Source organism: Hipposideros armiger, unplaced genomic scaffold (assembly GCF_001890085.2).
Source record: "Hipposideros armiger isolate ML-2016 unplaced genomic scaffold, ASM189008v1 scaffold_17, whole genome shotgun sequence".
NCBI lineage: Eukaryota > Metazoa > Chordata > Mammalia > Chiroptera > Hipposideridae > Hipposideros > Hipposideros armiger.
In genome coordinates this window covers 8,235,955-8,259,543 of record NW_017731367.1, presented here as the reverse complement: position 1 = coordinate 8,259,543, position 23,589 = coordinate 8,235,955, and the positions used below count along the sequence as shown (strand labels likewise).

The 23,589-nt window shown below is 54.6% G+C and overlaps 2 protein-coding genes across 6 annotated transcripts in view; one reads left to right on the top strand and one right to left on the bottom strand.

Moving 5' to 3' along the window:
* ATG4B (autophagy related 4B cysteine peptidase) overlaps positions 1-14,650 on the bottom strand; it is a 23,870-nt gene extending 9,220 nt beyond the window's left edge. For 2 of the 4 annotated variants that reach the window (XM_019629749.1, XM_019629760.1), the window contains exons 1-7: positions 14,550-14,650; positions 7,114-7,215; positions 6,888-6,959; positions 5,264-5,362; positions 4,850-4,951; positions 4,185-4,257; positions 2,674-2,753 (exon numbers count right to left, since the gene is read on the bottom strand). In XM_019629749.1, the coding sequence (XP_019485294.1) occupies positions 2,674-2,753; positions 4,185-4,257; positions 4,850-4,951; positions 5,264-5,362; positions 6,888-6,959; positions 7,114-7,215; positions 14,550-14,559 (538 nt within the window). In that variant the 5' untranslated portion in view covers positions 14,560-14,650. Of the gene's footprint in view, positions 1-2,673; positions 2,754-4,184; positions 4,258-4,849; positions 4,952-5,263; positions 5,363-6,887; positions 6,960-7,113; positions 7,216-11,076; positions 11,544-14,180; positions 14,372-14,549 lie in introns of those variants that run through there. The other 2 variants (XM_019629778.1, XM_019629769.1) reach the window with 2 other exon arrangements.
* A 96-nt stretch (positions 14,651-14,746) lies between these two features.
* Positions 14,747-23,589, top strand: part of THAP4 (THAP domain containing 4) — a 47,472-nt gene continuing 38,629 nt past the window's right edge. Inside the window, exons 1-2 of one of the 2 annotated variants that reach the window (XM_019629718.1) lie at positions 14,747-15,270; positions 17,372-18,486. In XM_019629718.1, the coding sequence (XP_019485263.1) occupies positions 15,194-15,270; positions 17,372-18,486 (1,192 nt within the window). In that variant the 5' untranslated portion in view covers positions 14,747-15,193. Of the gene's footprint in view, positions 15,271-17,371; positions 18,487-23,589 lie in introns of those variants that run through there. The other variant, XM_019629728.1, reaches the window with a different exon arrangement.

Below are 23,589 nucleotides of genomic sequence, written 5' to 3'. Positions count from 1 at the left end.
GGGGTGGACAGGGACACCCAAGGAGCAAGGCCTCCCCTCTCCTGGCACCATGCTATCCGTAAAACCTGAACAGGAACGTCGTAAGCCACCTCGTGCACTGGGGAGGGCTCTGGTGGAATGTGACACCAGCAGCTCTCTCCCAGGAAGCAGAAGTCCCTGCTGGGCCAGCCAGTTTCCAAGACTTCGCTTTACTGAATCTAAGACTTCCTCCTGGTCCGCAGTCCTGGGCTGCTTTGAGCAGTGAGTAGAAACGCAGCCGACGAGTCTTTACTGAAGCCTGCGTGCTTCTCTCCGGGGCTCTTGAAGCCAAAGCGATCAGTACGGAGCACAGAGAACCACCTCCACTTACCCTGCACCTCACTAAACTGTTCTCGGTCCGTGTCCTTGCTGGTCATGTTCTGAGGCTATTCGTCCTAAACTCAGGCGCCGGACATCCTCCACTTGTCCCTGTGTCACGCACGTCCCACTTCTGACTTGGGGGAAGGGAGGACGATGCGGTAAGACTGGGCCCTGACCATGGCCAGGCAGCCACACACATCCCACTTGGGAGCCTGTTAAAGATACAGGGTCAGAGCCTTCCCAGAACCAGACTCACAGATCCTTGGATAAGCCTCGGGTTCACATCTCATCACACAGTTCCAGCACTGCTGCTCTGAGCAACTGAGACCCCCGGCGGAGGCTGGAGCTGGCTTCCAAGGCCCCACCAGTGCCACACCCCCCGGAGGGATGGAGGTTCTAGAAAACGGCTTGTCCCCTGTCCCTTCTGGCCACTGCACCGGAGCAAGCAGCCTCTAGTCTGAAGCCAGTGGTGGGATGAGTGACAGGGCTGGCCCTGGAGGTGGAAGGTGGGTGAAGGGCGATGGGGTAAGTGGTTTCCCCAACACTGGGGGGGAAAGAGAGATTACGGTGCCATGGGGTATTATACAGCCAGATAACAATCGGTTATAACACCTTCACCGACAAGAGAAAAACAAAAACACACTGGAAGTATGTGCAAATGTCAACGTGAGTGGTTTCTGAGTGGCAAAGCAAGTGATTCCCCCCACTCCTTTGTACATTTCCTAAGTTTCCACTGTTTTAGAAAAATGTCAGGAACTAGAATGTGCAGAAAAGGCAGAAGGAAGACATATACACCCTTCTGTTATGGAACCAACTTTATCAACACTTGGGGGACAGAGCTGTTAACGGACAGGGGCCCTAACAGGCCATTCAGAGCTGCAGAACCAGTGTTGCTTTTTATTCAGAAGTCACGTCCCCAGCTCCCTGATCCTATGTTGACAGTGTCCCCACCATGAAGAGAAGGAATGGAGCCCCCAGTCACTGGTGGGGAGGTGCCCCCTGCAACCTCCCCCCATCCACACATCCACACACACACGTGGCCGCACTCCATGCCTGCAGTCGCGTGTGCAAGACCTGCTTCTCAACGTCTTGGGTGGCCTGCAGATCTGCACTGAGAACATGTCACCCGCAGTGCGCCCTCTTACGTAAAACTGGAATCAAAGCAACAGCCTATACATGTGGATCTGTATAAAACTGGGGTTGGGACAGCTTTGGGGAATTCGTTGGGAAAAAGGTGCTGCTGAATAGAAAAGTTATTAACAAGGCATTATTAAAATAGAGCTTTGTCAGCTTACAGAATGTAAAGCACGAACTCCAAACTTCCTCTCAAGAGGCACTCTGCCAAACCGAGGCCCACTCCTCTGTGAACTGAAGCTTCAGCGTGCCTGCATTCCTCCAGGTTTCTGGGGACCCCTTCCAGAAAGGAACAGAGCTATGTTTCTCGGCGGAGATGGCCGAGCTGACAAGTTGTTCCTGCCTTTCCTGGAGGTGCCATCAATGCCCAGGGTCACCTGCACAAATGCAGTGAGACCCGGCATGCCTCAATGACAACACAAAACTGCCCAGCTCTGGAGAGGACGCAGGCCCTTCCCCTCAGCCTGGTCCCCACTGTAAGAGAACATGGGGTCCCCGTCTGCTCTGAAAAACTCATTCACAGCCCCCTGAGGAGACAGGTAAAGGGTTAGCAGGAGCGAGCGTGGGAGCTAGCAGGGACGAGCTTAAACATTAACCACTTGGCTCTGAATCCCCTGGCTAGCACTGCACCTGTAAGCTGACAAGCACCTTACATCCATCACAGATGGGAACAGAACAGTTCCCAGGGGAGGCCAACGGCAACCCCTGCAAACTAACAAACACCCATCATAGATGGGAACACAATGGTTCCCAGAAGCAGCCCCCTGCGGGCTGACAATTGCCCTGCATCCATCACGAATGGGAATGCGACAGTTCCCAGAGGAGGCCAATTGTAACAGCAGCTCCCCTGTAAGCTGATGAGCACCCTGCATTCTGCACAGAAAAATGTAAAACTGCAGCAGAGCAGAAACCCACTGTAGCCGTCTCCTCTAGACTCTGCCCCCAACAGCAACTCTGCCGGCGCTCCCGTCTTCTCTAGACACTGGCACGGGCACCCTCACTGCCCGACTTTCGGTAAACCTTTTCTTGTTTCCCTACTTTTCTAAGTCTTGTGAATTCTTTCACTTTCCGCAAACAACAGGGGTATCCAAAAACAATACACCCCCCCAGGCGAGGCTCCGCTGCGGGTCAAGCAGGGACGTGTGCTCGGCAGCCGCCCCCCGAGTCCCGCCAGCCCCGGCCCGTTTTCTTGTCACTTACTGATGTCCTCCATCACCACCGTGTTGTCCATCGCTATGTGCACGGCCAAGGCGCTCCACGTGTCAAAGACGGCAAGTTTCCTAACAGAAAGGGGAGGACACGCCGTGAGCTGACAGTTTGGATGACTCATGCTGTGGGGGCCTGCAGTCACCTGGGAGTGCTAAGCGGAGGGACGGGTGGCTGACTCAGACTCAGACTTTACGGAGATGACCTCTGCTGCCGTTTGAAGACAGACTCTAGGATGGCAGAGAGAAGACCAGAAAGGAGGCAAGATATGGGCGTGGAGCAGTGTGAGGACAGTGGGGTGAGCACACTGGCCGGTTAGGACGCACTGGCCGGGGGTGTGGTGCTGCCCTCACTGCAGAAGCAGGCTGCGCGGGGGAAGGGCCCGCCTGGGTTCCGGGCGTTAGGTGGGCAGGACCCTCGGACATCCAAGGCGCCTGGCTGAGTGGGCACCTGGACGAGAGCCTGGAGTCTGGGGGAGCTGTGCATGCAGATAGCAGCTGAAGCTGGGCATGGGCAGAGGAAAGAGAAGCAGCCAGAGGCCTGAGCCTCGCCTGTGGTGTCACAGGCGGCAGTGACGGAGGCCAGGAAGGCCGGAGACAGGGGGACTGGAGGGCATGGCTCTGTGGCCCAAGTTTCCAGAAACAGCAGACAGCGAGCTGGTCCAGACAGAAACTCGACCTTGGGACTTGACAACAGGGCCGATGGTGACCTTGACAGGGCTGCTTCAGGGCAGCAGTGGGGACAAAGGCGGGAGTGAGTGGTACAAGACAGGCAGAGCGCATGCACCATGCATGCGGACCACGTTTCCAAGGCATGCAGAGCTGGGCCCAGGGCCCTAAGTTAAGCGTGGCAGGGGCTGGACACGGAGAACAGCGGGCAGGCCTGGGGACCGGCTGGAGGTTGGAGGTTGGATGTGTACGAGAAGGAAGTGCCCGGAGGGTGCGGAGGGACCCGACAAGGGCAGCCGGGTGGAGGTGGCAGGCACCCACCACAAGGGGGCAGGCTGGGGCAGGAAGGGAAGGGCAACCTCGGGAGGCCAAGTGTGGGTGCCTGTGGGGCAGGGAGCAGGCCGGCAGACACACGAAGCAGGAGGAAGAGGGGGACGTGGCTGGACTGGCAGGGTTCAAGGAAGGGGGAGGGGTCAGAACAGAGGCGGGGCCCCATGGAGCCTGCCTGCACCGAGGGCCACCTGCTCCTGAACCGGTGTTGCTCGGACCGCTCTCAACCTTCCTGACCATCAGACCACACAGGGCGGGCCCACTGACAAAGAACAAAGGCCTAAGCCAACGGGCGCAACCTGGATGAAGGTGTTCATCCTCTGCCAAAACTAAACCGAGTCGCAAGATCCCGTGGCTGGTCACCTCTGAGGGCCTTCCTGAAGGCCCTGAAAACAGGGTACGGGACGGACCCTCACGGCCTCTGGAAACAAGCCTCAGTGAGTCTGCCACCCCAGGCCACACACACACGTTCCCCAGAGAATGGGAAGGACGGGGCTTGGTACATACTTGAGGACCTGGGCGACTGTGTTGGGCCCGTACCACTGGCCGATGGACTTGCCTTCGCCAACGCCCATTTGCGCTACAGGAAACAGCTGGTTAGTGACACACACGCCCGACCCTCTGACACCCCTCCCTCCTGAGAAGAGGCCATTCCTGGTGGCACGTGGCATCAGGAACCCTTTACAGGAAGCCTGGATGACAGGCCCAGCCCTGCCTCCAGCACAAGCCCCTGCCAGGTACCAGGTCGCTTCCTCCAACAGCGACCAACGTGCCTCAAGGTCTGTTCTCACTGCCAGACTGGAATGGGATTAAGGAAGTGAAATGACTCAGATTGGTGAGTTCAGAGCTCCATTTTTACTTCCTTCTACAACTGAGAACATGATGCTCAAAAGTTGGACTTGATTAAAACAAAGGAGCAGACTCGCTGATGGGAGTGGAGAGGGACAGACTCTGTGATCACCAAGAACAATATGCAGATGCTGTGATAGTCAGCAGGCCACACAGCCTACGCGGGCACATGAGGCATCAGGTCTGAGCTAGCCTGCCCCCCCCCCCGACCCAGTAGCCCCGGTGCTGACAGCGGGGCACACACAGCACAGCAAAGCTCTTGGGAACCCTGCGACTCGCTGCCCGCAGTCCGCTGCCCGGGCCCAGCGCACCACAGCGCCCACCTATCTGGTGGATGGAGTAGTAGCTGTCCTTCCTGTCCATGAATGCGCTGAGGACATTCAAGTAGCTGTCTGGCTGCCTCTTTTGCTGTGACCACCTCCAATCTATTGGGACAGAGTCAGAAGTTCAATGTTACCGGATGTGAAACTCTCAGGACATACACGACCCACACCGCTCTGAACCCTGCTCAAGTTAAAGCCAGTTCCGCAGATTCTAACCACGCCGACTCGTCAACACAAATCCACGTGGACAGCAGAGGCTGCAGGGGCTCAAAGGCCATTTCCGATGACATCTGTCAGCCCCCTTTCAAGTCGCTCATTTAAATCAGTGAGAACCAGTGGGTCATTCCTCGAGCCATCCATGCCACCTGCCCAGCCGTCTGTGCCTCCTGAAGCCATTGTCCCAGCGCCACTCACCTCGGCCCAGGTGCCGGCACAGCAGGGCCTGGGCGAAGATCATCTGTCCGCAGCGCAGCATGCAGCCCCAGCCAGTGTCCGAGGTGGGGCCGGTCCCCCCTGTCGTGGCGAACAGAGAGCAGACGGACCGTCAGGCGGTCCAACTGGGGATGACTGTACGCGCTTGGTCAACTCCACACTGAGGTGTCAGCTCTCTTTTGGCGACACATGCTTCCTAGAACCTGGTCAAGCCAAGCCTGCGCTGCTGGGAAATGAAATGTCCCAGGAACCCCCTCAAAGTGGGCAAAATGAGTGAGCAGGTCAGTCACAGGGAAATGGGAACATCTGGAAAGCATGAGGTGTCGTCAGTGGGTGAGGAGCCCACTGTCAGCCACCAAGCAGGCAGGGGTACGGGGTGTGGGGAGGGTTCAGGTGGCTCAGCGCTTAAAGCTCACATGCCCTCAGCCAACCGCGTCACTTCACGGGCACGTGGTGCTGCGTGTATGGTGACACAGGCCCTGATGTGACAAGAAATGCCCTCCTCCCCGAGCATCAGCAGGACCCCCCAGCAAGCGGGAGGTGGACGAGCAGACCCAGAGCCAGATCACGTGGGCCGCAGCGCCACCTCCTGGCCTCGGGCAGCCCGCCCGTGCATGCAGGTGCACAAAGCCCACCTCTCAAGGCAATGGTGGGTGCAGAAACAGCCCCCCAGGGTTCTGTGGCCCATCCTGTCTTGGGGCGGAAGCACCCCCCTGGCCTGTCCTCCTCTGTGTGTTCAGACACCTGACCTGCAGGACTGCGCTATCCCCTTGGGGAGGTGGCCAACCCCATCCCTTGCACCCAGGGCCAAGCAGGTGTGCGACCAGCACTTGTGGGACGAACGGGCATTTCCAGAGCGCCTGACAGATCACACTGCACATGTGCATGTGTTGTCACTGGTCTCATTTCCCTACATTTCAGTGTCCCTGAAAGACAAGCATTGCGGCGACTTTATGCCACCTCACTTCTGGAGAACAGAAGCAACCACATCTCGGAGGCACCGTACAGAGACCAGGCATCCAGGACGGCAGGCTCCTGGCCCCGAACCTCTGGGCTCGGATCCTCCAACTGCAAAGGCCAGGCCGAGAGCTGGTCCGCACCCTGTGCCCACCTCCAGGGCACAATGATGAAGAATCAGTTGTAATGGAACAGAATTCAGTGTTCCATGAAAACACGTGACATCCCCCTCCCCCTTCAGCTCTCCCCACAGCCAAGCGTGGACCTCGCTGGAGAAGATGGCGGGCACAGGGCCACACTTGGGCCATCCTGGGCCTATAGCCATTCCCCAGGACAACATTCAAATGCATAGCCTAACAACACCCCCTGAAGCAACCCGCTGCCCCGAAGGTGACACACTGCTTCAGTTCCGTTCTCGTCTACATTTTAAAGCTGGTGGTGACTCATTATTCTGAGTTTCAGCCCCAGGAATAAACGGTGGCCTGTGGGAAAAGCTCGGCCAGAGGTTCTGGGTCTGGGATGGAGCTGGTTACATAATGAGGCTGTGACAAGTATTTGGCGTATTCAAGTCAAACGACTTAAAAACCTAAGTTTTCCCCCTCTAAAACGTATACATTTCATCACATGTTGCAACGAACGGAGTACTTACCGATGGCTGGGAAGTTTTTCCTATATGTAAACCAAAGTCTGGACGCCACATCGGATAAGATCTCGTCCTTTTCTAGAGGATGATTAAGAGAAGAAAACATGCACACACACAGCCTTAAGTACGTAGGTCGTATGCCACAGGGAGTTAGCAGGTAACTATTATTATCACAACACGCTCTTTGCAGCTTGAGCACTAAGAGTGCAGAGGGCTCCAATGTGGCTAATACCTGTGAAAATGCTGTATTTTCTACCCAGTATCCAAACAGGCTCTGAGGTCTCTGGGAAATCTTCAAACTCAGCAAATCGGAGAGTGTCATAGGTCAGAGTAGCTATTAAAACCAAAGGCACACAATGATCAAATTTTTATAACTTTATAAAACAATTATCACAGCTCATTTACTGCATTTCTGTATTTAAAAAAACCCATGAGGAATTCTGTGTCTCAGAGCCGCTGACAGAGCAAACGGGGATGTGAGGGGGGCCCTGCCACCCCACCGCCTGAGCCTTTCAGATTCAAAGCTGGAGTCAGAAGCTGGCTGGCAGAACCGAGGGTGAGACATCAATCAGGGGCCAGGCCCACAGGAGACGAAGCAAAAAAATTAAACAAAGCAAAACAAAAACAAAAAATAAAGCCACCTGATTTCAGCACTCGTTTTAGACTTCAAATGTTTCCAATCTAAAGGGCAGGAATAAAATGAAACCACATCCTTATCCTTGGATACAAGGGAGGCTGCAGGCTCACAGGAGGCGAGTGGGCTTGCACAGCTGTCCCCAAATGCCAGGCATCACCTTGGAGCATGTGCCCAGAGGACTGCTTCAGGGGCAAGAAACACCAGGCCCCCACACAACAGGGGTCCTAGTGCACTCCAGATTTCTTGGTGAGGAGCAGTTAGCTGTAAGGGGCAGGGTGCTAACTCCTGGGGGGGAGGGGGGGACACTGAGCTCCAGAAATGGAGAGAAAAGTCCCCCGAGGCTCCCGGTGCCAGACGCCCGGAGACCAAGGCCTAGAGCCCGCTTTCACTTTGATGATGCTACCAGAAGGGCACAGCCACCAGCGTCCATGGGTAGTGCCCCACTTCCTGAGGAGGCCGCTGTGTGTGGGGCATGGGATCTGCTTCCTAAGCTAACAAGCCCCGAGCCCCAAGCCTCATCCTATTGTGTTGCAGGCCCAGGGGCCACTGTGGCTACAGGACGCTGGCTGAGGACATCAGCCCCAGCCCTAGGGTGCCCGCCCACGAGGTGGGGTGCACACAGAGGGTTCCAGGAACCCCATCCCTGCAGCTGCTCTTCAGAGAACCTGAACACATCTCTGTCTGCTGCCTGCAGTGGCCATGGGGCAGGGTCATGGCATTCACCTGCAGCTTCACAGAAATCTTTGGAAATCAACGCTATCACATTTCTCGCTTAGCCTAAGTTTTTTGACAATAGCTCTACCTTTTGGTAAAAATTACATATGCTATTTATTTTTTTAAAAACCCAGGCTACACAGATATCTCAGCGTCGCATGCAGCCTCACACCCAGCAGTGGACCCTCCAGAAGCCCCACGGCAGGTCCCTAAGTGAAGCCACAGCACCCGTGGTCTCACCTTTACCCTGCAACTCCAAGAGGCTCGGTTCCCCCGCCACCTCCACAAGCCCAGCAGGGTCTGGCGGCCCCACAGCATTTTGCTCCTGTGCATCCACACCCTAACAAACTCGGGGTCCTGCCGGGGTGCCCTGTGGGCTCCATGAGTGTCTTCCTGAGCAGGACAAGTGCTGCCTGGTGCCTGGCGGTTGGGCACGCACAAGGTTCCTGGCCTCTCGGGGTGGAAATTCCCCCACCCAGGAACTGTGAAAAACGCAGGACGCCCTCGCAGCGTGGCCGTGCTGTCACAAAACCCTTCCCCAGAGATGCTCATAGAGGCCGGCGACACACGGGCTCGAGGTCAGCCTCTGCCACTGCCACTGCCATTGAGGCGAGCGCTTTGCGACAGCCAGAAGCTGAACTGGGTGCACAGCTAATCCCGTCTCAGGGCTGGAGAGCAGCTCCCGCAGCCACAGAGGGCCCGTGTTCGCCATGTAAGGAGTCCTTGAGCATCGGGGCCCAGGCCCGGATCTACCCGCTTCTTCTCACCTGAAGGCTGACAGGGTCAGAGCAGGCTGTGTGCCCAGGTGCCGGGCTGAGGCCCCGGGCTTCGAGCAGGGGCTCACATGCAAGGACCACGACACAGACGGGGGCGTCTGCATTAGCGGAGGGCGTACTGAGGCACTCCTCAGATACCCGGCCTCCCGTATTAAGAAAATGACAAGCAAGGACAGTCGGTAAGGAAGGAAGACAGGCTCATCTGAGAGGAGGGTGACCATGCCCAGGGCAGCGCTGAAGCTGAGGGGTTTCCATCACTGAAGTGGCAAAACGCAAAGCAGGCACAGTTCCTATGTTTATTAGCAAACTTTATGGGCAATGAAGCCGACTTCAGAGGGAAGGTAGTAAGAGGTGTTCTGTTAAGTCAGAACACATCACCCACTCCTTACTGGGAAAATTAGGGGTTGTGTGGCCTGATTCTTTGCTGCATGAGCCTAAAGCCAGGGAGGAGATGGAGACACCTGAAGCCCCAGGAAGCAACCCCAGCTCGCACCAACCAAGCAGAAGCCACAGAGTGACGGCGCGCATTATCTGCGGGGCCTTTACGAGGCCCCCACAGCCCTCACGTCACCACGCTTCCTGTCTCTGGAAACACCCAGGCCTCCTGCTCCCACAGCTGAGCGTGCGCGTCATATGTGCCTCCAGAAGTGGGCGCACACACTGCGTTCGCTCCTCCCACTGCACTGTAGCTTCCTCTCGAGGGGGCCCTCGCAGCCTCTCTGTGCCCTGGAGGACACAACGTGCAGGGAGCGTCCACATTCCCCACGCTGCGGAGCCAGACGCTTGAGCGGCCCTGACCAGTCATGTGATCACCACAAGTCAGGGACCTCTATGTGCTTTGGTTTTCTCACTCGTAAATGGGAACAGCTGTATCTTCTTCAAGACTTGTGAGAGGAAGAAACAAGTTAATAAACGTGAAAAAGCCGAGACCCGTGCTGAGCGACAGTAAGCAGGTCTCTGGTGGGCCCTTTGGGACTCCCTGAAGTGGGGGACACATGGATGACAGCAGGAGGAGAGAGTGTCCATAGTCTGCAACACCTCGTAAAACATCAACAGGAAGCCGACCTGACACGCGAATTACTTCACTACCACGGATCAGGCTCACACCCTATCCTCACAAGAGACAGGACTGCACTGAGAGCTGAGGCCAGCATCCATGCCCCCGCACAGGTGGGCCAAATGCCGTAAGCGTTTACCCTAAAATGCCAGCATGAAGGGTCTCGGACCTGCAGCAACTTTGGCCAGAAAAGGAGGTGAAGCACTTCTCATCCCTAAGCAGCTGCCCGTGCCTTGGCTGGCGTCGGGGCTCTGCGCTGTCCCACCTGCTCTGCAGGACAGCCGACGTCTGGAACACCGCAGGCCGGGCCCTCGCAGCTCCCTCGGCACGATGGAGGCGTCTGGACCAGACCGCCAAGCTCCCTGACCTTCTGGGCCCTACTTTCTCATGGAGGAAGGAGAAATGTTCTAGTTCTAATTCTACAAAGATTTGTTTTTGAAGACAGAGCCCAGTTGCTAGCTGTGACACATGACTTAATGTCTCTAAGCTCTGGTCTCCTCGCCCATGAATGGGGCAAAGTTGCTGAATCGTGCCGGTGGGGACAGAACACGGGTGGGGGCAAGGCGCCAGCAACATGCACAGCACCCACCAACGGTTCTGAGCACCCCTTTCTCTTTTTGTGTTATTTCAGGTCTCGTGACTTCTAAGACAACACTAAATCCCCTTCCTCCGAACAAAACACCACTTTTGTTTTATCATCGATATCCATTTAGCCAAAATATGTACTAACACTTCTCTGCAACAGAAAATGGGACACCAGTTCAGAAAACATTTCAGTAGAAAGCTAATCCTTGTCTCCTTTAGAACGAAAGCTCGCAATCACAAGCCTTTGCGTGGGCTGCCCAACACCGGAGGCCCACGCTCCAAGCCCCCTCTCTGGGCTCTGCTCTCAGCTGGACCAGCAGCCTCCGCCCACTTCCCAGGGGCTCCCTCATATCAATCCACAGCTTGCATTACATTGTCCTCCTCTTTCCACTCGACGTCATATCGTTTGTGAAGCATTTCACATACCTCCTGAGTTACAAGGACTCAAACCTCGGAAAGAACGCTAGTTTCCAGACTCCTGGTCATGATTTTAATTTGAAATAAGATGACACGCAGGAGAAGCAGATGGAGAGGTGCTGTCCGCCTTATGGAAGAGGCCCTTGTAGAAGCACTTTCCCCATTAGGCCACCTGGGTCCCAGATGCCTCATTTCCCCATCTTCCCTGGGATGTCCGTGATACACCCAGAAGCGGAAGTGGAAAGCCCTATAAGAGCCTGGTAATTCTGTTAGAGATAAAGTTTTGATTTAATATCATTAATCTGACAGACAGAAAAACAGGGAATTGTGTTCAATAAATGTGACCAACTTCTCCTACTTAATACCAATTACACTGTAATTCAACCAGGGAGAACCACAAAAAACTTCACCATTACATTTCTTTTAAAGCTTACCATAGTGCATCATGTTTCTAAGACCTTTCCCCCAAACACTTATGTTTCCTAAAAGATTATATACTTTGTAAATAAAATCTAAAGGTTTGTTTAAGATAATGAGTTTGCAAGTAGTTTTTTAAAACCCCTACTACTTTATATGAAGATGCTGGTGATTCAGTTCTGAATGAAAAAGGGAAGGGAGGGAGGGAGAAAGAAAGAGGCAGGGACAGAACCTGGAACTTCAGCTACATCAGAAAAGCAGAAAACACAGCTTTAGCGAACACACTGACAGAACGGCCACATCACAGCCCCTGCCCTGCGGTGAGCAGCCCTGCTCGCTCACTACCTTCCACTAGCAGACTGGATTTGGGGTTTATACACAAACTCTACAAACCGAAGTTCTTACAGCCCAGGATGTGTAAGTGATTAATTCATGTCACCAACAGTGTGCCAGACACAACGTGCAGCACTGGCGACGCGAGCACAAGACACTGGCTCTGTCTTCCAGGAACGACAGCGTGGCCATTTGAGTGCTGGCCCCTGCCAGTGCCTTGAACCGGGAGTGCTTTGATGGACAGCGCTGGAGGCTCACTGGAGAAGACAGCCAGCCTGTGGTCTGCCTGGCACCTTCTGGACCTCCACACGCTGGCAGCCCTGGGCACCCCCTCCCTGGTTCCTTCTCTTTCCTCCGCCACTCAGACCCTCAGTGACCTCCTCCAAAGTGGCCAGGTCTGCTCCCTCAGCTCCAGGCCCATGGAGCCAAGGCTCCCTGGACATCACGTGACTGTCTGACAGGCACCTCACAGTCAACGTGTACAAAACCAACTCCCAAAGGCTCCTCCCCACCCCCAAGCAGGATATCCCTGTCTTCCCCATCTAGTTTCTAGCTCAGATCATAAACCTCAGCACCATCTTCAACTTGTTCCTCTCCATCCCCACTGCTCCCCACTTCCAACCTGTACACAGCCCTATTGTCTCAACCTTCAAACACACCCAGAATTCAAGCTCCTCTCCCCAGCGACCTCTCCCAGGCCTCTCGCCTGGCTCACTGCAACAGCTCCTAACTGGTCTCCTGGCTTCTGAGCCTGCCCCTTTACGGTACCTTCTCACCAGAGCAGCCGGAGCAAGCCTGCTAAACACACATCCAGTCACGTTATCCCTCCTCTCAAAACCTTCCGAAGGGTCACATCGCATTCAGAACAGATGCTCAAGTCCTCACAATGACCCACCAGGCCCCATGACTGAGTCCAGGTCGCCCCTCTGCCTTTAGCTCTGGCTTCTCTCACCCCCACCTGCTGCACCCCGGCCACACTGGCCTGCTTGCTGCTCCCGGAGGACAGCAGTCGCCTTCACTGCTTCTGGGTCTTGGTCAAACTTATGTCTGCAGTGAGCCCTTTCCTGGCCATCCTGGCTACAACTCCAACCCTTGCCCGCATGGCCTCCATCACTCTTGCATGTGACCCCCGCCATTGGTGTCATGTCTAGAATGTCAACCAAAGCACAGTTTTCGTGTATTTTGTTCATTTCTCTAGCCCCAGCGTCTAAAACAATGCCTAACACAAACCTTGTGCTCAATGATAAATGGGGTTTACCGAGTGGATGACTATAAAAACAACCAGGAAGGCAGAACCTGTAAGGATCAAGGAAGATGGGACCATAAATCATCCCTAAAGGCATGTAAGCATCACACCAAAGAAAACTCCCCACCACACCCTACAAACATCATATACATTTTTATCAGCATCAACAGAGACCTTCAAGTGCAAACACCTTTTCTACTTTGAAGCCGCCTTCAGTGTCCCAGTAGGGTGTCATCATGTGGCCACTCCTAACTTTAACATGATGATTTTCACATTTAAGGTAGTATGACTGACATTAAACTGTTTTCCACCTTAAGCAAATCTCTCATATGAACGACCTTAGGTATACATGCAGTAATAACGTAAAAGAAAGTGGATAAGTAGATAATTCTATTCCTTCCCCACCCCATGCCCCAGCAAACAATTCATGTCTGATACTTTTTTCCTTTTAAAACGAACTTCATTCACAAAAAATACATGTGGTTAACATGCTCCTTTGGGAGTCAGGGCTACTGTTTCCTCCAGCCACTTAACATTTAAGTGACAAAATGCCCCAAATCACTGAAATATTGGCAATTCATGTCTACTCTACAGTTTCCAATCTAAGATTTCATTAAGTTCATGTTGCAGCGGCCAGGAAAAGAAAACGAAGCAAAGACACTGCCATCCAGTATGACAGGTGGGATTAAGCCAGATGAAAACTTTCCTTTATAGATGGAGGCAAATCACTCCCTACAAGCCTACAAGGAATGAAAGAATTAAAACTGCTGTGGGATGAAAAAGAGAGCCCGTGTAAAAATGCTTTCAAGGCTATTGGACAGTGACCCAAAATATCTTACCAGCAAAAATTGACAAGCAGGAGCATGAGGAGGTAGGTGGAAACACCACATACATGTGTTCACATGTACGAGTGTACATACACCCTCAACCCCCAATTTGTGTTAGTACTCCAAGAAGTTTAGATATGATGAGACGGCTTCAGTTTCTCTTTTCAATTACAGAAAAAGCTCGGGTGACCCACTGATTACCGAAATGCCTGTGCTGGGAGCGTTCAGTCTGTTTCTCGCCGCCAGCCCACCAACACAACTTTACAAAAGTTAAACAGGTTCCACTTAACTCCTAGTGCGGGGGAGGCGATAGCTTTCTACGACCGCCGTTTCCAGAACCAGCTCCGTCCGAGTCCCGAGCGGCGCCCGGCGCCCCACCCTCCCGTCCCGGGCGCCGCGCTGCCCCTTCTCGTTGGAGCCGGCCTTGCGTCTGCCCAGCCGGTCACCCGGGCGCTGCGGGCGGACCGGGAAAGCGCCGAGACACGCAAGTACCCGACCGTCAGATCCGCGCTGGCCTCCCCACGGACACCACCCCCGCCCGCTCCGCCCGGGGCCGCGCTCCGCCCACCCGGTTCCCGGGCAGCGCTGGGCGAGTCCCCAGAGGCCTAGGGGCTAGACAAGCGCCATCGCAGGTCCCCAGCACCCGGGCAGGGCCTTACCTGCGTCCATCTTCCCTCTCCGGCCGCCGACTGAGCGCCGCGTCGCTCCGACGGGTCCGCAACGCGACGCGACGGGCCGCCGCTGGGGCCAATCCGGAGCGCGGGCGGGGCCGGAAGTGCGCGCGGAAGTGCGCCTGCCGCCATCTTGGCGTACGGCGGGTCCCAGCACGAAGGTCTTAGCCCGCGCGCTAAGCTACGCGACGGCCTTCGGCGCTCTCTCCGAGGACTCCAACGATGACCCGTCGGGGCGGCGGAAGCAGGAGCCGGAGGGCAGCGAGGCCTTGGGGCGAGCGCGTTCGCCGGCCGTGCGCCCGGGCTCGCAGGCGCGGCCATCTTGCCGTACGGACGGGCCCAGCGCGGAGTGTCGCCGTAGAGAGGCCGGCCCGGGCGCCCCCGCCCACCCCCGACGCCGCGAGCCGCGGGCAGCGCCCCGCCGGGTGCCTGAGATCTCGGGCGAACAGAGGGTCGACGGCCGGCGGCCGGGAAGTGGGCGCCGCCATCTTGTCGTACGGCGCCGCGGGGGCCGGCTCCCACGTCCCGCAGCCGTGTCTCTGTGCGCCTCCCCTCGGGGCGGTCCCGCTCCGGGCTCGGCGCGGCGAGGTGAGGGCCGGAGCCTGGCGGCGGCGCGGCGTCCAAGGCCCGAGATGGTGATCTGCTGCGCGGCCGCGAACTGCTCCAACCGACAGGGCAAAGGGGAGAAGCGCGCCGTCTCCTTCCACAGGTAACTGGGCCCCGGCCGGCCGCCCGCACGGCCCGCCGGCCACGCCCCCGCCCGGCCCGGCGCCGGGGAAACTGAGGCGGCGCGGCCCGGCCCGAGGGGGCGCTTTCCGCGCCGGGCCTCGGGGCCGGTCCCGCGAGTGAGTCAGCGCAGGGCGCTGTGTGACCTTGGCCCGGGCCGCCGTCTCTGGGCCGGACGCCTCGGCCACCGCGGCCAGCGGCGGCCACCCGACGGCCCCCGGCGCCCCGGGTGGCTACCCTGCAGCTACCGGGCGCCCACCGCACGCCCACTCGGAGGCCACCCCGCGGCCGCCGGCGCCCACCTCACGGCCTGCGCTGCCCTCTCCCCCCACCCAGCGGCCTCCCCGGGCTCCATTGATTCGGCTGGCGCAGCCGGTTTCCAGACCCGTGTGTCTGGGAAGCTCTTCCCCAGGTCAGCGGTCCTCCGGCGTTAGGTGCGACTTTCTCCTCTTGCGGGGAAGGCTGCCGTGATTCTGCCACCAGCAAGGTGGCGGAGCGAGTGGGTCTTGCGCCTCGTGGGTTGACACGCGCTCCCAGGGCGGTGTTGCTGGAAGGGTCCTCGCAGTCCCGAGGGAAGAGAGGCGGCCGTGCCCCGGTGTGAGGTGAGTCCCAGGAGAGACTCCGGCAGCCTCCCGCCTGCGTGGGGCAGGGCGCCGCTTCACGGACAGGCTTGCCCCGCCGAGGCTGGGGGGCTCCCTTCGCCTCTGCGTGGGCGCCCGCGCGGGACCAGGGGCTTGCCGTCTCCGCGGCCGGGCCGGAGTGACTCAGGCGCAGGAGGCACTGGAACGCTAAACTGAAGGGATGTTTCTGTTTTGTGTTGCGGGTGTTAGGATTCAATTTCTAAAGACCTGAGTGACACTTGCTATTTATTATCTTATTGAAAGTTTGCAGTGGTGTGTGCTAAGTCTCACGTCGTTGCAGTCTATAAAAGAACTAGTAACACTACATTAGTTCAGAGCAGCCGCCGTGCTTTACTCAGTTTCCTTCAGAGCCTTTGGGCCCCAAAAGTTTTGTTGCTGTTTTCGATATGGAGGCAAAGCACTGCAGAGAAGACTGCTCTTGGCATCCATCGTGGTCTAAGGTGGTGTGGGGGCAAAGGACGTGGGAACTGGGGGTCTGCGGGAAATGGGTGCACAAAATATTGAGGAAGTTTAGAAGGCCATGTCTTGTAGAACTTCCTGAGGAGCAAGCGTCCACCCTGTCCTCATCCACAGGTGGGTTAGATGACCAGTGGAGCAGATGGCCCCCACGCGTACCGTTTGGTCAGTTTTCTACGTATAGGTCTTGCCTTGATGAGAAGAAATGATTAGGTGTCTTACTTAGTGTCTTCCAAGGGCTGGGAGCGGAAGTAGAGGAGGACACAGAGCTGCACCTTTCGTCAGGCCTCTTGGCGCCGGGCACCCCGCTGGGCATCTGGGGTGCTCTTCTGGCTGCCATCTTTGCTGGCCAATACCTGGTCTGGCTTCTAAATAGGGGGACCGACCAACCATCCCACTTTTAGCACCCAACGTCCTGCATCCCAGGCACACTGGGAGGGTGGTCAGCTGTGAGCTTCTAGAAACTATTTCTGGGGTGTCCTGAAGCCGTCCTGTGCTTCGCCCCGTGCCGCCTCTGCACATTCTGTGTCCCTACTCATTGCAGTGTGGCAGCTTGGGAGGAGCTGTCTCCCTTCATTCCTGTGGGCCCCGTGACTGTAAGTCGACAATGGCCCGTTCATCTTTCTATCCCAGGAGGAACTTGGAAGCAGAAGGTGTTCCTTAAATCTTGACTACATTTTTTTTTAAATTGGGGAACGGTGTGTTTTTCCAGGACCCAGGAGCTTCAAATCAAGTAGTTGTTTCAATCTAGTTGTGGAGGGTGCAGCTCAGTGGCCCATGTGGGGATCGAACCAGCAACCTTGGTGTTATGAGCCTGCGCTCTAACCAAGTGAGCTAACCGGCTGCCCTTGACTACATTTTTAAGTGGGCAAAGTCAATACAGGTTTGGGTGTTTGCAAAAACACTTTGTTTTTCTTTTATAGTTGATAAGTTTAGGGGAAGATATGCAATTATTTTCTTCTAATTCCTTTGTCATTTGTCCTGCAGGTTCCCCCTAAAGGACTCAAAACGTCTCCTCCAGTGGTTAAAGGCTGTTCAGAGGGATAACTGGACCCCCACTAAGTATTCTTTCCTCTGCAGTGAACATTTCACCAAAGACAGCTTCTCCAAAAGGCTGGAGGATCAGCACCGCCTGCTCAAGCCCACGGCCGTGCCCTCCATCTTCCACCTGACTGAGAAGAAGAGGGGGGCTGCAGGCCATGGCCGGACCCGGAGAAAGGACCCCAGAAAGGCCTCTGGGGGCCTGAGGGGACATACGAGTGAAGCAGACGGGAAAGGTGCTGCAGGTTCGTCGTCCTCTACTGAGAACCCGATGGCCAAGCCAGAGTCACACAAGGCCAGGCGGACGGCCCGTCAGGAGCGGGCACGGCAGTCTCCGGAGGGACTTCCAGGTGACGCTCCGGCCACCACAGCATCAGGCAGCCGGGCAGCAGCAAATGCGCCTGCTGGCGATGTTGGCGATGACAGCGTCACCTCCCCCGATGGGGGCCTGTTGGATAAGAGTGGCATTTCCAAGGATGACTTTACACCTGTAGGGTCTGGGGCCTGCAAATTTATTGGCTCGCTTCATTCTTACAGTTTCTCCTCCAGGCACACTCGAGAGAGGCCATCTGTCCCCCGTGAGCCTGTCGACCGGAAGAGGCTGAAGAGAGACATGGAGCCCGGCTGTAGCGGGACCAGCCTGGGGCCCGAGAAGGGCCTGGCACAAAGCCCCCCGAGTTCCTCACTGACTGCGACGCCTCAGAAGCCCTCCCAGAGCCCCTCTGCCCCTCCAACGGACGTCACCCCGAAACCAGCCGCGGAAGCCGTGCAGAGCGAGCACAGCGATGCCAGCCCCATGTCCATCAATGAGGTCATCCTGTCGGCATCGGGGGCCTGCAGACTCATCGACTCGCTGCACTCCTACTGCTTCTCCTCGCGGCAGAGCAAGAGCCAGGTGTGCTGCCTGCGCGAGCAGGTGGAGAAGAAGAACGGCGAGCTGAAGAGCTTGCGCCAGAGGGTCAGCCGCTCCGACAGCCAGGTGCGCAAGCTGCAGGAGAAGCTGGACGAGCTGCAGAAAGCCGGCGCATCCCGCCCGAGCAGCCTGCCGCCCCTCGGCCGCGGTCAGTACCCGAGCCTCAGCTCACCGTCTGTCCCTTAGGAGGGCTCAGCACCACCGGCCTCAGGTCGCAGCTGTGCCTCATAGAGGGAGCCCACGCCGCAGGGCAGGTGGCGTTCTGCAGCCCTGGGGTGGGTCACTGGGCTGGGAAAGCCAGGACTGCTCAGCAGTGCCCAGCGCTGGTTTTCCACTGGGGCGGGGAAAGCCAGCTTCCGGGCGGAACTCCCACAAATGTAAATTCCAGATGGGTTAGGATCTAAGTGTAAGATAAAGTAGATGTAGTAAACTATCAGAAAATGATGGGAGACTTAAAATCATGGGGAGGTTCTTTCCACTGGTGGTGTAATGAATGTCCTTGAAGTTAAAATCATTCTGAATGTTCATCATTAAGATTTTAAACATCTCTTCAAGCAGAATATGTTCTCATACATAAAAATGAAAGCACTACAGACATGCATAGGCTAAGAAGTGAAAATTCCCTTCTCACCTGCCTCCCAACTTGATTCCTGTTGCTGTTAAAATTTGGCGTGGAGTCTTTGAGACTATTTTTTATGCTTTTCCATACTTATCTTGTGCCTCTACAGATAGGTTGGATATATTTTGTGTATGTTTATTGGCTATGTTTTGCTTTCCCCCCAGTTTTACTGTTTAGTACTTGTAGAAATTAGTTTTTAGATATTCTTTACCTATTGAGGTTAGGATCTTTTACCTGTTACAGATACATGGAAAACTCTTTCCTGCCACATTGTTCATTTAATCTGGATCAGTGTTTGTCTTTTTGGAGATGTATTTAACACTTCAGGTGACGAAAGGTTCTTGTGTGACAGGCTATTCAGGACTTCCTGGACCCCTAGGACAGCAACCACTGGCAAAAGCAAAAAACAAAACCCATTCTGTGCATTTCCTGGGGGAGGACCACTGATGTACTGGTGGGAGTTACACACTGTATTCTCCTGTCCTTTTAGACCTGTTTGTAGGCGCTCATTCCTGATGTTACTTTTTGGTAGCTTTTGTCTGTGCCTCCTGGGCAGAGTCCTAAAGTTGTCACTGTTACAGGTCTTTCCCGACAACCACCTCTTCACTCCATTGAGCAAGTCTGCACTGTTGTTTCTGCTTCATTAATCCTCACTTCTTTCTACTTTCTTCAGTTTCATTTTGTGGTGGTTCTGGCCCTGGCGGGAAGTGCTTAGCTCATTCGTGTACATTTATATTTCCTGATACCTGCAGTTGGGGCTCAGCCTCCAGTCCCTCTGGCCCCACACCATGGATTTGCTACACACTGCTCTCCTTTTCTAGTTTCTTATTCAGTCCTGCTGCCCTCTTTCCCCCAAATTAGACTGGTGTTGACTGTTTTTCAGGTGGATAGATTGGGGGAGGGGGCTAATTTACTTATAACTACCTTTAAATGTATTGCTTTAAGGTTCTGTAATGTGGTCACTTAAAGAGACGTGCTTTTGGGAATCTTTTGAGATTTCACTGTGTCTTAACCAGTTTGTTTTTGTGGGGGCTTCATTGTGGTTTGAGAAGAATGTATCCTCTCTTGGAGTTGGTTACATTGTCGGGCTGGGCTGGATCTGGCTGCTTCGCATGCGTTAGTCAACAGGTCCCTTTCCCAACTCCTCCATCCACGTCATGCCTTGTTTTTCTCATGCCCTTTCTTCCCGTTGGCCCAGTTTTGGTTTATGTTTCAAGACCCTGTTGTTAGAGGCGTTAAGTGTCCCTGCCAGTTAGCGTGGTTTGGTCCCATTTACAGTCTTAGTTCTCTATCTCCTTATTTTCAACCTTTTTATATCCCTTTATTTCATAGTTATATTTTAACTTAGTCTGAGAGCCTTCATCTATAGAGTAATTTAATCCATTTAAAATTGTGACTATTGATAAGCTGGAATTTGGGCCTGCCATTTTATGTCATTTTTAATTTAAAAGGCTTTCTTTTTCTCTTCCTATTCTAGTGGATGTCTTCAGCTTTAAAACCACCTTTGACGCCTGTCTGTCCGTAAATGCTGCAAGTTGAGACTTCCTGTGCTCTGCCTTCCCACTCTTCACTTTCCACTCCCAGGTCGAGACCCTCTGGGATCTTAGTTCCACACTCTTATTTTCCCCTCCAAGCAACCATATTAATTGTCAGCATACATTTATTGGTGACTTTATTCACCACTATTTATTGTATCCAGATTTCCCTCCTCCCCCTTTTGGGAAATAGTTAATGATTTTTTTTGGAACTTACAGGGCAGTATAATGTTGAGAATTGAGTTTGAGATACTCCTTAGGTGTTGACGCCAGGGGCCTGGCCCCGATCTCTGGAAGTTGTGCCTGCAGTGTTGGGTGAGGTTACAGCTGTTTCGAGCCGTGGAACTGAGTGAGGTGACCTGGAGAGACTGGCTGGAGAAGGGGCTGGGCCCAGCCCAGGAGCAGCCATGTTTGGAGAGGTGCAGCCCAAAGGATCCAGGAGAGGAGACGGGGAAGTGGGGAGCGTGGGGCCACGGGGTAAGGCTGTTCCAGGTGGGCAGGCTGCTTGGCTGGGTTGGATCCACTTCGGATCAGAGTGGAGAAAAGATGGGGTCACTGGGGACTGCAGTCTCCTTGGAGTAGTGGGAATGGAGCTGGGGGTTGGGGGAGCGGGGTGGGCAGCGGAAGAACTGGAGAAGCAGACAGTAGCTCCAAGGGACCATGGCTCCAAGGGACGTTTTTACCTGTAAGGTGGAGACCAGCCAGCAAGTGTCTGCTGCAGCCCGGAGGGAGAGCTGAGGAAGGGGTGAGCTGGGCTGCGCCGCGTGGCCTGGGGAGGCCAGAGAGCAAGGGGACACATGCTGCCCGGGTGCAAATGGCCTGTCTGTGCCTCTGCTGTGTCCTGGGGTGTGAGGCTGGTCATTGGCTGGGAGTGGAGGGGAAGGACACAGGAGGCTAGGCCAGCGGCAGGGGGGCGAGTGAGAGGGAGACAGAGTGCCTGGCTTGGTGTCCCAGGCCTGCCCAGCGTGACACCGCCTGCTGTCTCTCTCTGATGTCTTCCTCAAAGTGCCTGCTTTCTTGATGTTCCCAGGCTGCTGTGATCATTTTGTAGAGTTTATGTCAAAGGGGCCGCACAAATGTTGATTTAGTCCATTATCTTTAGCCAATCCCTTTATGTTTAGACACATTCCCTGGAACAGAGCGCTGGGCAGCTGGGTTCTGGGGTTTGGAGCTCGGTCCCCGTTGCCACCTGGAAAGCCGGTGTGGATTGTCATTCTCACGAGACATGGTGCCCTGTCCCTGAGTCCACTGTAACTCCAGGTGTGGGACTGCCATCAGGGTACATGTTGGCATGTCTGTGGACCAGTGAGGGTGAACATACTTCCTCATCTGCATTTCTTTGTCACTCCCCCCTGCCTCGCCATGTTCTCCATTAAGTGTGAATCCACCAGTCCCTCTTGTCAGTAACTGAATACTTGCTTCAAAAACACCCTGTTGATTTCTTGTTGTTTTATTCGTTACACTTATAATTCTGAATTTATCTGGAGTTTTAAAAACTTTATGGTGGAAAGTCTTGAGCATATACAAATTACACAGAAAAGAATACTAACCTCCCGTACCTCTCCCCCAGCTTCAACATTTATCAATATTTGATATTCTTGTTTCATCTATATGTCTACTTATTCTCTTCTTCCTATTGCTTTTTTTTTATTATTTAAGATTTTTTTTATTGGGGACTTGGAGGAGGGGAACAGCGCTGGGGAATTGGGGGAAGGGGAACAGACAAGTTGCTGTCCTTTTGTTCTTCAGTCTAGTTGTGGAGGACGTCGCTTCACTGGCCCATGTTGGTATTGTCATTGCGCTCTTCCCGGGTGAGGCAGATCGGTTGCCAGCCTCTGGACGGCTGCTCACGGTGGCTCTTGGCAGCTCACACTGGCTGCTGGCAGCTCACGCTGGCTGCCTGCCACCACGGTAGCTTATGGCAGCCCACTGCAGCAGGGGCTGCAGCCTACACCGTTGCCGGCAACTCACAGCAGCCCAGCTCCAGGTCAAGCTGTTGTTCAGCATCTTAGCTGTAGAGGGCAGTGTCACTGGCCCTCATGTGGGATGCGAACCAGGGCCCTGCTGCTCAGAGCTGGCTTCCCAAGCCAGCTCTTAACCAACGCACCCCTCGGCCGCCCCCCTATTGCTTTTTAATTAATAGATTGTTATTTGGGAAAGTTTTAGATTTCCAGAAAAATTCAGCAGATAGTGCAGAGAATCCCCCTCCCACATTTTCCTGTTATAATCATCTTGCCTTACCACCCGTGTGTGTGGTTCCTTCATTACCAGCTGTGAGCCAGAATTGATCCATCGTTACTAACTAGATCCCTGGGTTAAGATGCACTGTCTGGTCCTCACACTTGGACAAATGCATAGTGTTAGGTCTCCACGATTACGGTGCTGGGTCACACAGAATAGTTGGATTGCCCTAAAAATCCCTGCGCTCTGCCCATTCACCCCTTCCCTACCCGTCTCTGGCAACCCCTCATCCTTTTACTCTTTCTATAGTTTTGCCCTGTTTTGAATGTAACCTAATTGGAATGTATGGACACTGTGGCCTAGAGTCTGTAGCTTTTTTGGACTGGCTTTCATGTAGCAACATGTAGTTAAGGTCCCTCTGTATCTTTTTTTGGCTTTATAGCTCTTTCATTCTTTCCCCCCTTTTTTTATATTGAGTTAAAATACATATAACAAAAAATTTACCATCTTAACCATTTTTAAGTGTACACTTCAGTGGTTTTTAATGCATTCACATTGTTGTGCAGCCATCACCACCATTCATCCCCATACTCTTGTAAATTTGAAACTCTATACCTATTAATAACTCGCCCTGAGCCCCTGGCACCCTCATTGTAATTTCTGTCTCTGTGATTTGACTACTTGAAGTACCTCAGATACGTGGACTCGTACAGTTATTTGCCTTTTTGTGACAGGCTTATCTTACTGAGCATCATGTCCTCAGGGTCCATCCATGTCGTAGCAGGTGTCAGAATTTCCTTCCTTTCTAAGGCAGAGTCATACTCCCTTGTATGGATGGACCACATTTTGTTCATCCTTCACCCATCCATGGACACATGGGCTGCTTCCCTGTTTTAGCTGTTGTGACTGATGCTGC